This window comes from Patiria miniata, unplaced genomic scaffold (genome assembly GCF_015706575.1).
Source record: "Patiria miniata isolate m_02_andy unplaced genomic scaffold, ASM1570657v1 HiC_scaffold_3, whole genome shotgun sequence".
Classification (NCBI taxonomy): Eukaryota; Metazoa; Echinodermata; class Asteroidea; order Valvatida; family Asterinidae; genus Patiria; species Patiria miniata.
In genome coordinates, this window is record NW_024037069.1 from 40,019,719 (window position 1) to 40,032,702 (window position 12,984).

The 12,984-nt window shown below is 39.9% G+C and overlaps 1 protein-coding gene across 1 annotated transcript in view; it reads left to right on the plus strand.

Moving 5' to 3' along the window:
- LOC119738335 (ubiquitin carboxyl-terminal hydrolase 7-like) overlaps positions 1–12,984 on the plus strand; it is a 42,221-nt gene that overhangs the window by 12,231 nt on the left and 17,006 nt on the right. Inside the window, exons 5-19 of the mRNA XM_038213185.1 lie at positions 796–866; positions 1,729–1,793; positions 2,929–3,017; positions 3,433–3,541; positions 4,407–4,537; positions 4,948–5,002; positions 5,467–5,547; positions 6,489–6,579; positions 7,322–7,404; positions 8,395–8,504; positions 9,044–9,197; positions 10,369–10,513; positions 11,543–11,612; positions 12,271–12,402; positions 12,551–12,713. Coding sequence (XP_038069113.1) covers positions 796–866; positions 1,729–1,793; positions 2,929–3,017; positions 3,433–3,541; positions 4,407–4,537; positions 4,948–5,002; positions 5,467–5,547; positions 6,489–6,579; positions 7,322–7,404; positions 8,395–8,504; positions 9,044–9,197; positions 10,369–10,513; positions 11,543–11,612; positions 12,271–12,402; positions 12,551–12,713 — 1,549 coding nt within the window. The remainder of the gene's footprint in view (positions 1–795; positions 867–1,728; positions 1,794–2,928; positions 3,018–3,432; positions 3,542–4,406; positions 4,538–4,947; positions 5,003–5,466; positions 5,548–6,488; positions 6,580–7,321; positions 7,405–8,394; positions 8,505–9,043; positions 9,198–10,368; positions 10,514–11,542; positions 11,613–12,270; positions 12,403–12,550; positions 12,714–12,984) is intronic.

Here is a 12,984-nt window from a genome sequence, read left to right on the forward strand (position 1 = left end):
AATATTGTACAAAGTCTGTTGTAGTTTGGAGTTTGGTCTAAATTCCCAGTTGCATGCCTGCGACTAGCCTGTGTACAAGTTAAGGGAGGGGAAGTGGATTGAATTTCTGACTGTAGGGGAGTGTGTGGCCTAGTGGTTAGGGTTCGTGACTAATGATCAGAGGGTCCGGGGTTCGAATCCAGCCGCTGATCATATATTGTGTCCTTGGGCAAGGCACTTCACCCCCACTTGCCCCTCTCCACCCAGGAGTATAAATGGGTACCGGCATTAGCTGGGGAGTAACCTGCGATGGACTAGCATCCCATCCAGGGGGAGTAGTAATATTCTCAGTCGTTTCATGCTACTGAAACCGGAGATAAACGCCGGCCTGATGAGCCACATTGGCTCGGGACAGACTTTACTTTTTTTTTTACTTTACTATGCCTGCGACTAGCCTGTGTACAAGTTAAGGGAGGGGAAGTGGATTGAATTTCTGACCGTCTGTGACTGATCAAACAGTAGGAGGTTGGCAAGGACCTTGGCACATCACTGTACAACCAGTTGTTGCAGCTCATGAGTATAAAATGATGGCTTCACTGTAACAATAGTGTCAGGTTTCAGTGACAGCAGCAGGGGATTTAAAAACCACACGGTGGCATTGCTGTAAAGACGTTTTGTCGCACGACCTTGTGACGAACAAATGTGGCCGAGGAATAGGCAATGAATGAACTTATACTTTTTACAACAAAGAAAAAAGGAAGGAAACTACAAGTGGTACTCAACTGGCATTTTCACTTTCTGTTTCTATCCTTCTAGGACATGGTCTTGCCAGGCTTCAGCTGAACTCCGGCTGTTGAACCAGAGGGATGGGTCCGACTACACAAAACGTAAGCTTGCATTTCCGCTTAACCAAATTTTTTTTTCTGTATCAATTCAATTCAATTTTATTTCATAACTTCCGTTATTAGAACACAAATAAACTACATATGTAACTTAATAGTATATAAACATACTTCAGGCTAGACAATTTTCACATAATTTAATGAATCTGAAAACAAATATTCAGTTGCATTATGTGCCGTTTATTAGCTCCATTTTCTAAGTACTAATTAAGTAATGAACCTACTGACAACTGTATTAAAAAGCTTAAAGCGTAAGCAGTAGTCAAACCTTTCATTATTGCATTTAGTGAAATAAATTTTACCTTGTCTTACACAAAACGAAAAAAGTAACGCCACTTGAACATGTTATTATGCAAAAACTAAAAATAATGCAGCCCCTTGAATAAATCCTGATATTAAAAAAAAACACCAAAAAAACAATGTTAAGCCATCATTTCAATGCTGTTTATCCGTGGATTTTAAGGAGAGCGATTTGCTCTCCTCGGAGATTTGAGGAGTGCGATTTGTTGCTGTCCTGGATTTTCTTTAAATGAAGGACTGAATACCGCAACTTGCATGCAGTTGATGTAGGATACTTCAAGCACATTGTACTTCCTATTAAAAGTAATCCTGCACTGAGTCACTTTAGTTGCTTAAGGAGGGGTTTCAGTTTCAGGGCCTCATAACTTTCGTTTTGTTGTTGCACAGGCTAGTGAAGCACATGTAGAAGCCTTGGTGTTTTTTGGTTTCAAATGTTGACACAGTCATTAGTAATAATATTCTTAGGCCAGAAGAGATAGAATTCTATGAACTGAAGCCTGTGATTGATGCTGTATGGTAAAACCATGTATTCTTATTTCCTTTGCAGGAATTTCACACTTATTCTACAGTAAAGAAAACGACTGGGGATTCAGTAATTTTATAGCATTGCCGGTGAGTTTATATTAATCGTTTAACAATAATATAGTTCATATGTCCATGCTTCGTGCACATGGCAACCTGAAAAATAAATTATCAAATTACATAATAGATACAAATAACAATAAGGAAGAGGTGTAGTAATTTTGAAAGTTTTGAATATGTGGTTTTTTAAATTTTAAATTTTTTTTGCAATGTCGCTCAATGAATAGTCTTGGCCCAGGATGTCAGTGATCGATAGCGATGGTTATATTGTTGTCGAGCGTCCTTGCACAATTGTTTGTTTTTTTACTTTCCTATTGGGAATCTTGCAGCAAAGGAGGTGTGGCCGTTTCATGTAAATTAGACCGTTGGTGTAAATATTAATATCTTTGATCAAAACGGCGGCTTTCTATTTGATACCGTTAGTCGCGCATGTGGGGTTATCACTGCGTTGCATATCTACTCAGTGAAGCTTGCTCACCGCATGTAGCGCGTATGTACGAACGCTATAAACTGTCCCCCAAAAAAGGCTTAGCCTTCAGCACGGGTGACTGATTATAAACCATTTTGCGATAGCTGATTGGTTCCCCTGGAAAGCCTAGGGAGAAGATAAAGAAAAATTTCAACGGCTACTACAGAATTCCCAAGACGTTAGTGCGTGCAGGCACGCTGGTCCAATCATGCTGTTAAATATGCACGATCTAACCATCGATCACTAGCGTCTTCGACCAAGGGTGTTCAATGTAATGCTTCAGAAATACCACTCTATCCTGTATCATCCCAAAACTACCTTATTTCATCATGTTTTTGAAGACTTTTAGGATTCAAAATCCATTTTCTTTTTACCTTGAGTTTTATCAGGCGATCGTTAGAACTTAAACCAGTGTTGTGCATTTGGGGATTTTTAGGACCAGAACATGTCTGTTTTTAATAACTAAAAACAGACTGAACGGTAAAATATTTTGACAGATGCAGAATGACTGTGTGCAGGAAAACTGAATTATTAACAAGAGTTGAGCAAAGTGAACCCAAGTCAGTATTTATGAAATGGGTGACACAATTCTTTCTTTTCTTTGGAAAACGTATAAGTTATCAAAAACTTTTACACTGTTGTATATTTTGACCCCTTTCAATAACATTATCTCTAATTTGTCCTTTGTTCCAACAGGATTTACTGGACCCAGAGAAGGGGTACATCAAAGATGACAGCATTGTACTGGAGGTTCAAGTCTTGGCTGATGCACCGCATGGAGTCAGGTTTGTGATGCGTGGTAGAAATGGTTTTCTTGTTTGTAGTCACCTGTTTGAAGACACCAGCTGTGTACAAAAAACTATTGGTACATTGTAGTTACAGGAGTAATCCAACTAAAAAGCATGAGTTAACCATAAAACATAAAACCTCTCAATTTAAAAAACACAAATCAAACAGCTTTGATGTGCACATGTTTGGTATTGACTCTGAAGTCGACTGTATTCCAAATTAGAGTTTAAAAAGTGTTGTTCTCAAGAAAAATCCTGCTGTCTAGCTATGAAGGTTTGAGATTGCACAAAATTGCTTCCAAATCCTTAAATCACAATAAGACTTGCCGAGATAGTAAATAAGTTAGAATTTTATAAGTTAATAATTTTCGTAATAATGAATTATGAAAGTATGTTCTCTTTAACACCACAGTTGGGACTCCAAGAAGTTAACCGGTTACGTGGGTCTGAAGAACCAAGGCGCAACGTGCTACATGAACTCACTCCTTCAGTGTCTCTTCTTCACAAATCAACTCAGGAAGGTCAGAATTTGTTCCTGTTACTTTGTCTTTAATTGTCTAATAGCTGTTTGTCAATCTGACATCATTGGTCGCAAAACCTGCTAGTCTCAGTGAATTGTCTTCGCTGGAAAGTCACAGGGACATGCTGGATTCCAGAGTTGTTATTAATTTAATCACAAGCCAGTCACAAGCCAATCATAAGCCAGTCATAAGCCAGTCAAAACCGGTCGCAAGCCAATCACGAGCCAATCACCAGCTATCACAAGCCAGTAACAAGCCAATCACAAGCCAGTCACAAGCCAATCACAAGCCAGTCACAAGCCAATCACAAGCCAGTCACAAGCCAGTCACAAGCCAATCACAAGCAAGTCACAAGCCAATCACAAGCCAATCACAAACCAATAACAAGCCAATCACAAGCCAATCACAAACCAATCACAAACCAATAACAAGCCAATCACAAGCCAATCACAAACCAATAACAAGCCAGTTACAAGCCAAACACAAGCTTATCACAAACCCAATAATAAGCCAGTCACAAGCCAGTACAAGCCTAATCACAAGACAGGTCACAAGTCCAGTCACAAGTAACAAGGGATGAACACTGACAAAGAGATGCCTCTGGCTGGATGGCTTGAGGCTGAATGATTTGTGATTCCCTTGTAATGGCTTGATTGCAACTCTGCCAGTAAATTCACTTTTTTGACCATGTATAAAACTCAAAATATCACAACATGTGACTTATATTTTTTTCAAAGCCATCAAAGATGGCAATCTACACCCCAAATAAAACAAAATACAAGGCATTGTTTTTGAGTTGTTGCAGGATTGTCTTTTTGAATATTTATTGATGATTGATTATTATTGACTATATTGTGTCGTGCAGGCTGTGTATCTGATGCCTACGGAGAGTGACGACTCGGCCAAGAGCGTACCCCTGGCACTGCAGAGGGTCTTCTATGAACTCCAGCACAGCGAGAAAGCTGTGGGCACCAAGAAACTCACCAAGTCATTTGGGTAAGAATGGGATTTAGCAATTTGTCTGGGTGAATGACCAATATGTCTGCCCGTCAGTGGTTCTCCTGAGCTTGCCAGATAGTACCATCTTTTGTTCCGACACAAGAGTCCATAAGTTCATGTGAATTGTAACTTTCATGCAGGATGTTGTAGTTGAGTCCACCACAAGACCTCAAAAGTCTATCACAAGTCATTCAGCCCCAAGTCAAGTCAGAAGCTATTCGACTGAACTGCGACAAAGGCACTTGTGACTGGACTTGAGATGGACTTGACTATGACAATGCTTTCAAGAACATAGCACAGTATCGTTAAATACGGGGTGTGTTCAGGATTTCATTTTTGATTCAGTTTTCTCACTGGGTGTAAGTAACTGACTTGTGTGTTTTTGTCTCTGTCTTTCTACATTTTAGCTGGGAGACCTTAGATTCTTTTATGCAACACGACGTCCAAGAGCTGTGCAGAGTGGTAAGTCTATGCCTCTACGTCCTAGTCAATCTAACAGGTAAACAGTCAGTGTGAGACTCAGTCACTCAGAGGACAAAATACCTTTGTCATGCTGCCACCATTTCAGTCATGTTTCCTGTATCCAATAACAGTACTGAATGACAATATTTTTTGTGCAAAAAGGAACCAGACTATTTTTCCTTCCAGCCTCGCTTTGGTTACGTTGATTTGAATGGCGAAAAAAATCAAGATGGTCGCAACATGATACTGGTCTATAGGTTTGAACGGCCAGTCCAGCAAAACCCAACGCAGAATAGTGATGTCAAGACAAGATTGGAAATAGCCGAGTTGGCCTTGAATAGGTCTTCGGTTTCGAACAGTAAAACTCACGCAGTATGCTACTTCACAAAATGTAAAATTCAATTTTTTGGGTATTACTAAAATGTGCCTATTTCTTTCTTTTTTTCTCAAAATGTATCCCACAGCTACTGGACAATATAGAAATCAAGATGAAAGGTACATGCGTGGAAGGCACCATACCCAAACTCTTTGAAGGGAAGATGCATGTAAGTTCCTTCGTTTTCGTTTGGATTTCATTTCGTTTGTTTATTTACAGTAAGGTCCTGCTTATATTTAAAGGGAAGATACAACATTTGAAAACATCAAAAAACAAAAAGATCAAATTATCACGAAATACCTTACCAGATTGTTAGGGAATGACAATCTAAAGTATCCTATAAAATCGTGGCTCCTGGTGTGCTGACATTGTCAAGAGAACTTGCATTTTTCCAACGCTGGTCGGCCGACCAGCGTTGGAGAAAACTGGCTTATTTTCAAAAAATGCTCCTAATTTTTTCATATTTAGTTATTCCGCATTTTCTTTGCAATTGATTACACACCTGTGAAGAGGTACAAGCCTGCCAGACTGATTCTCTGACCTTACAATTTCCCAAAGTCTACTAAATGCTCCGTTTCATCTTAAGTGGGTCAGGGAACCAGACTACAAGAACATGGTTGGCTTTCTTGGTTTTTCCAGCATCCACAAACCCAAAACGTCAAACAAGTCAGTTTAACAATATTTGCTATAACATACTAATCCTCCAAATCCATTTATTTCTGAAACTTGCAGCAAAATCAAATGTTGTACATTCCCTTTAACCGATCCTCTAAATTGCTGCATTTCATTCAAACAACTTGGTTTTCTTCTTGCCATGGCTATACAAAAGTATATTCAATCCTTGTAATTTTTAAAGTTACCATGTACATACATTTTGTGAGCAACAAGTGTGTCTTTCCTCAGTGAACGAGTAAAAGAAAATTGTATTATTGAAATTGAACAGACATTATTAGTAGGCGGTAATCAACATTATCAAATCTACCATCGTGTGGTGCCACCTTGGCCTGGCATTAACATTTTTATCAAGTATTTAAAAATTAAAAGGTGGTGAAAAATGTGTTTATTTCTATGGTGAACTAAAAAAGTTTTTGTAATGTTTGTCTTTTGCAGTCGTATATAAAATGTAAACACATTGACTATGAGTCGGTCAGAAATGAGCCTTTCTATGACATCCAGCTCAACATCAAAGGCAAGAAAAACGGTAAGATCAATTCTACTCTGGGCTCATGAGAGATATTCACGTTCACTCATAAGCCACTCATAAAATATAGGACACTTACAATTTCATGTAGCAATTCACATCCAGTTCTTGAGTATATACTAGTTTTTTTTTTATATTGCACAGTCATACCAAAATCATCATTTATACATTTTATTCCTACACTGAGTGGCTTTACCTCAGAAAAGTGTGGCATCTGAACAAAACACCTAACACATTTTTTAGCAAATGTTTTTTTTTTTTTGCAACAGAAATTCAGACAACTGCTGACCCTCAACGCAGCTTTTTGAAAGGGTTTACAATATAGAATTTCTACTTTGGTCTATTTTAGCGTTCTGCTTCCTGTATTAGAGAGTGCATGATATTATGGGTGGCTGGTGCGTAAAGCGCTCGCCTCTCACCAAGGTGACCACGGTTCGAATCCTGGCCGTGGATCGCATGTGAGTAGAGTTGTGCGTTGGTTCTCTCCTGTGCCACGAGGGTTTTTCTCCGGGCCCTCCGGTTTTCCTCCCTCCGGAAAAATCAAACACTTTCGATCTCAGGCTGTGCTCTGTGGTCATATATGGGTCGATGTGGCCGGCAGCCATGGGCGCCTTTACGTGCCAGCGGCCCGACCACGTTGTAGCCGCGTCCTTCGCAATTCAGCATACCAGCTGCGAGTAAGGATGATTAGCCTCCCAAATTATTATAATTATTATTATTTATTTGTTTTCTATTTCTTCAGTTTATGAATCTTTCAAAGACTACATTGCCACGGAAACGATGGACGGCGAGAACAAGTATGATGCCGGCGAACATGGGTTACAGGTATTAACCTTTCGCTGTGGAATTCATTATATTGGCTCATCCAGCTGGCTCTATTTCAGGCAGATGTACCTGTAGGCTTTCAAATTAATTGTCTTAATTGGATGAAGTAAAACAAAGCCAGATGAATGTCCAGCTGGTATATTGGCTCATCCAGCTGGCTCTATTTCAGGCAGATGTACCTGCCCAAGATATGTAACAAGGGAAGTCTGCACAATTGGTATTGGGTCATTTCTTGCCAATAGAGCACAGTATTTCTCTGCAGTCTCATAAGCTGTAGTCTCGGCTGGTTGGACCCCCGCTACAGAAGTAAATGTTTCAAATGATGCCTGTTGGAAAAAAACATGGAGAGCTCACCCCCTTTGCACTTTTGTTCCGGTATTTATTCATTACATTTATTTACCCAGGTTATGCCCAAACAGTATAAAACTGGTTTCCATTGGGGCCCTGCATCCAATAAATAATGACTACAAACATGTATATACAATACATTACAAATACAATGCAATTCAATACAATGGGATAAAACATGATTTGATTAATGCATAGTTGTTCAGCAAATATTGTAAAATACAATATATTTTGAAACTGTTATAACTACATGTACAGTGTGAAGGCTTTACTATAAGGTGGATTCAGTGAACACAAAAAAATTTGGATCTATCTTGTATCTTGTAACATCAAGAAGAAAATATTGCTGTAATTATATTCGCTGATTACGGGAGGGGCGAAAACCCCGGTATGCTGTTTCAGTAAAGAAATCAAACCTGTAGTCAAGAAATCAACACCCACTTATCAATTATCGTAATATCCTTGCGTGACAGGTGATGGAGATTAGATGACAGATTTCATGTGCAAAATGCGAATGAAATAAAAACCATGCACCCGACCCGTTTTCTCAGCAATCTAAGGTGCAGATTTTTTTTTCACAAACCCTGTAAAATTCATCTGTTATCTGTGAAATCATCTGTAATCTGTTTTTAATGTCTCCAGGAAGCAGAGAAAGGTGTGATATTCCACAAGTTTCCTCCAGTGCTCCACCTGCAGCTGATGCGATTCCAGTACGATCCAGTCACTGACTCCAACGTCAAAATCAATGACAGGTCCGTAGAAAAATGCCACAAATCACCACTAAAAAGCTTGTGTAGTAAATTACCAAACCCTTATCTTTATTATCCTCCTGTGAGTTTTTCGGGTTTTGTTTTATTCACTCTGTCCAAAAGTACTGTTAGATGTGAAAATGAAAACACTGCTCTAACTAAATAACAGGTCACCATTTTCCATTCCATGTACTTCACACGCAGTTGAGCTACAGATTTCACATTTTACAGCCAAAAACTTCGTGGAATTTGTGTTTATCCAGTTGAGATTGGATTCTGCTGACTCTATGCCAAATGCACGCACAAGTCTGTGCACATTCAACATGCGTTAGGGGAGGATACGAGATTAATCATGCGGTAATTCAGTGTTTACTGTGAAGTTTTACAAGGCTTTGGGTTTTACAGGGTATCTTGGGGTTCAACTTTGAGAAATGGCTTATTTAATTTAGCCTTGTTAACCTTCCTCAATTCAGGTACAATGTCTAAAAGATTCTATTTCCACACATTATATTTAAAAATTGGACTTTGCATTTGGTTTGCAGGTACGAGTTTCCTTTCAAGCTGAACCTGGACCCATTCCTGAAGGAACCAGAGACTACACCGGCTGACTACACATTACACTCGGTGCTTGTACATAGCGGTGATAACCACGGCGGTCATTATGTGGGCTTCATCAACCCTAACGGCGACGGAAAGGTCAGTTGATATCAAACTCTTGGCATTACACATTACACTCGGTGCTTGTACATACATGTAGCGGGGATAACCATGGCGGTCATTATGTGGGCTTCATCAACCCCAACGGCGACGGAAAGGTCAGTTGATACCAAACTCTTGGCATTACACATTACACTCGGTGCTTGATGATAGCGGTGATAACCATGGCGGTCATTATGTGGGCTAACCCCAACGGCGACGGAAAGGTCAGTTGATATCAACCTCTTCGTCTCGGGGGATGGAATTTTACAGACATGGAGATGTAAACTTTAATGTTGGTTTAATCTTCAAGCAAACTTGAATCCTCGGTCCTGTTTGTTTTGTCCATGGCAACAACAGTGTTTTGTTGTTGTTGTTGTTGTTGTTGTTTTGTTTTTTTCACGGGGTTGCAGCTGCATGTCATTCGAATATTCATGTCTGGTGTTATGTCCTTATGTTTAGTTTGTGTGTGTAACTTGTAATATTTTTGTATGATTGTAACTGGGGATCACTACTCGACAAGCATTGCTTTTTAGGGATCCCCATCCACATATTTTGTATACATTTAACTCTGATTGTCTTTTTTTTATGTGGAAAATAAAGTGAATTGAATTGAATTGAATATTGCACTTGTCATTATTGCGCTTTCAAAGATATTCGTGCTATTCCTGCTTCATGTACATGTGATAGGATTGCCACTGAAAAGTTCCTACAGCCAGCGCGCTCCGTCTGTACTGTGCTTGAAGATTTAATTTGTGGAACACAGACAATGTAGTGAGTCTGTGTTCCAGGTGCCACTCAGCCTTTGGCCCCATCGCATATAGGACACAGATGCATTACATTATTAGTTATCTCGCGAGCATTCGTGGAACGCGGAAAATGTTGTGCGTCTGTGTCCCACAAACCACTTGGCCAAACTTGATGCACTAAAATATATCTAGGATATGAAAGACCAATTCATAAGCTTTCATTTAGTCCAAGAATCATGTACTTTTCAAGTGACGGAAGTTTAAACACAACCGCCGTTTTAAAGTTCTGTCCACGGATCACAAAAAAGGTGTGCGCTCTTTCAGCAAAACAAAAATAATTCACACACATCCTTATGTGATTTGTTTTCATTTTGTGATCCGTACGGGGCCATAACTTCCCCTTTTTCCCCCCGTTCCCACAGTGGTGTAAATTTGACGATGACGTTGTCTCGAGATGTACAAAGGCTGAAGCTATCGATAACAACTACGGTGGGCATGAGGACGACCTGTCGGTCAGACACTGCACCAATGCTTACATGTTGGTGTACATCAGGGACAGCTGTAAACGTGAGTTGGGTAACTGTCTCTCACACAGGGCTTAAATTGGGTCACAAAATATTTTCACTCTATCCCTGAAAACATCTCAGAATAAGCCCGTTCAGTATTCCAAAATAGTCTGGTGCACAGCAAGATGCGACAATTTTTTTTTAAAGGAAAACCGCCACAGATAAATGCACACAAGGCTATGGGGGACGTGGTAACCAAATCTGCATTCCGTGCAATTTTTCGTGCAATCAAAAAGAGATGGGACTTTCGTTCGCACAATTTTTTGACACACAAGACACCTAAGAACACTTCGCTGTCCAAAGGCTTTTTGCAAAATGTTATACTTCAGAACACGATGATCTCTTCAATTATGCTGGTATCCCGCTATACTTTTGCACGCATTCGATGACAGTTTCATCCCGAAAGAAAAATCGGCAAATCTTGATGCGCACATGCACAGTTGGAATGCCGATCTCGCTTATTGATAAGCATGCTTGTATTTAGCTTGTCCAACTCAAGAATGTTGTTGGTAATGTAATAATTCCCAGTAGCATCTTATTCAGTGTACAAATAGTCTCTACTTTCATACTTCTCGTATTTTCCATTTATTTCATTTTTGTTTCTCCTTTTTTCCATTTAGTTATATTTTTTATTACAAAATAAATATTGTTTTGTCTTATTTTCTAATTCTGTTAATTTGGTTTTTAAGAAAATGAAAAAACAAACTTAAATGGTGTCACATCGGTACAAGAACATGAATTTGAATGAGTTTTGAGATACGACGTTTTTGCACAAACACGACCGTATGGTATTTTTGAGATGGACGTTTTTGCTAGCACATTCTGGCTCATAGTCAAGGCACGACCTTATGACTTTAATCAATTACGTCATAACGACGCACATTTTTTCTATGAAACTCTCCTGTAATAATGGATGGGTAAATCTTATTATAAATGCAGGAAGGGTTGAATTTTGACAAATTTGGCTGTAACGATGTTTATGCACCGACATGACGATTTCATCCTCTGTATTTGCAATTTTCCTTTCCAGCTGATCTCCTACAGCAAGTCACAGACGAAGATATCCCTGAAACATTAAAGAGAAGACTTCTAGAGGAAAAGTAGGTGACTTTTTGAATTAGCAAGTACCACTCACACTATCACTGTCAACATCAGGATACCACACAACCCCATAAATTATTATTTCCAGGATAGCATTTGAAGGATGGCGACCGTACATTTTTTAAAGGGGGACGAACCTGTGTTAACAGGAACACAGTGCCCATCTCTCTTTCAAAGCGATTGGGCCAGACTTTAGTCCATGAAATGCTGCTGTGGGGGGATCGCCACACCTCCTCCACAGCGAGTCTGTTACCTTCCCAGCATTGAATAATGCCGGTACCCATTTAACACCTGGGTTGAGAGGAGTAATTGAGCCTTACTCAACGGCACAACATGCATGGCCATGGCGGGGCTCGAACCCACAATCCCACAAATGTTTAAAAGTGGCCTCTCTGAGGAAACACTGGGCAGGGAGTTGAATTGGGCATTGTTCGTACTTGTTGCAGCTGTGGTGGAACCAAAGAGTGTAGAAGTGAGTAAGGCCGTGTGCGAATTACGTGGCTACGGCTGGAAGTTACACACGAGTCTATGTGAAGTGGCTGCAGCGGCTACCATAGACTCGTGCAAAATTTCAAGCCGGACAAGGCCTTACCTTGACAAAGTAGTGATGAAATATGTAATTCTGGTTTTGTTTTCTATTTTGTTTAATTTTTATAGGAGATTAGAAGCCCAGAAACGCAAAGAGCGGACAGAGGCCCACCTGTACATGACCCTCCAGGTTGCCATGGAAGATCAGCTGTACGGTCACCAAGGCAACGACCTCTGTGACTTCGACAAAATGAAATTCAGGTAAATTGAAGAGTGCTTGTCGTGTGATCGGGCACAACAGTGACTAGGCTCCAAATTCTGAAGATGTCGACATTACAGCCACATCATGTGGGATACCCCGAAGATCAGATGTTAGTTGTGTTCATTCTTTATTTTCTTTAACCAATAGAGAGTTCCGTATTCTGAAGATGTCGACGTACAGCGACATCATGTCCATGCTGTCACAAGCCATGGGATACCCTGAGGATCAGATGAGGATATGGCCATTCATCAGTCGCACCAACCAGACCTACAGGCCGACGGTGCTGGATCTGGATAATCCTAACAAAACGGTACGTTCTAACCAAAATGACTCAACTATTCGTTTTACGAAATGCATTGATCAGGTTAAACATGCGCCAGCCAATACTAGCTGAGAGCTAGGATTTGCATTCGCCTGCGCATGTCAAAAATTGACAAGGAGCTTTTATATATAATATTATAAAGAACAGGTAGATGTAGCAGAATGGCTGATATTTGACCAAATTTAAAGAAGAAATTTGAGCTACTTTTCCTTGTGGAAGCTCTCAAATCATGCTCGAAAGTGGCATTCAACAAATGTGT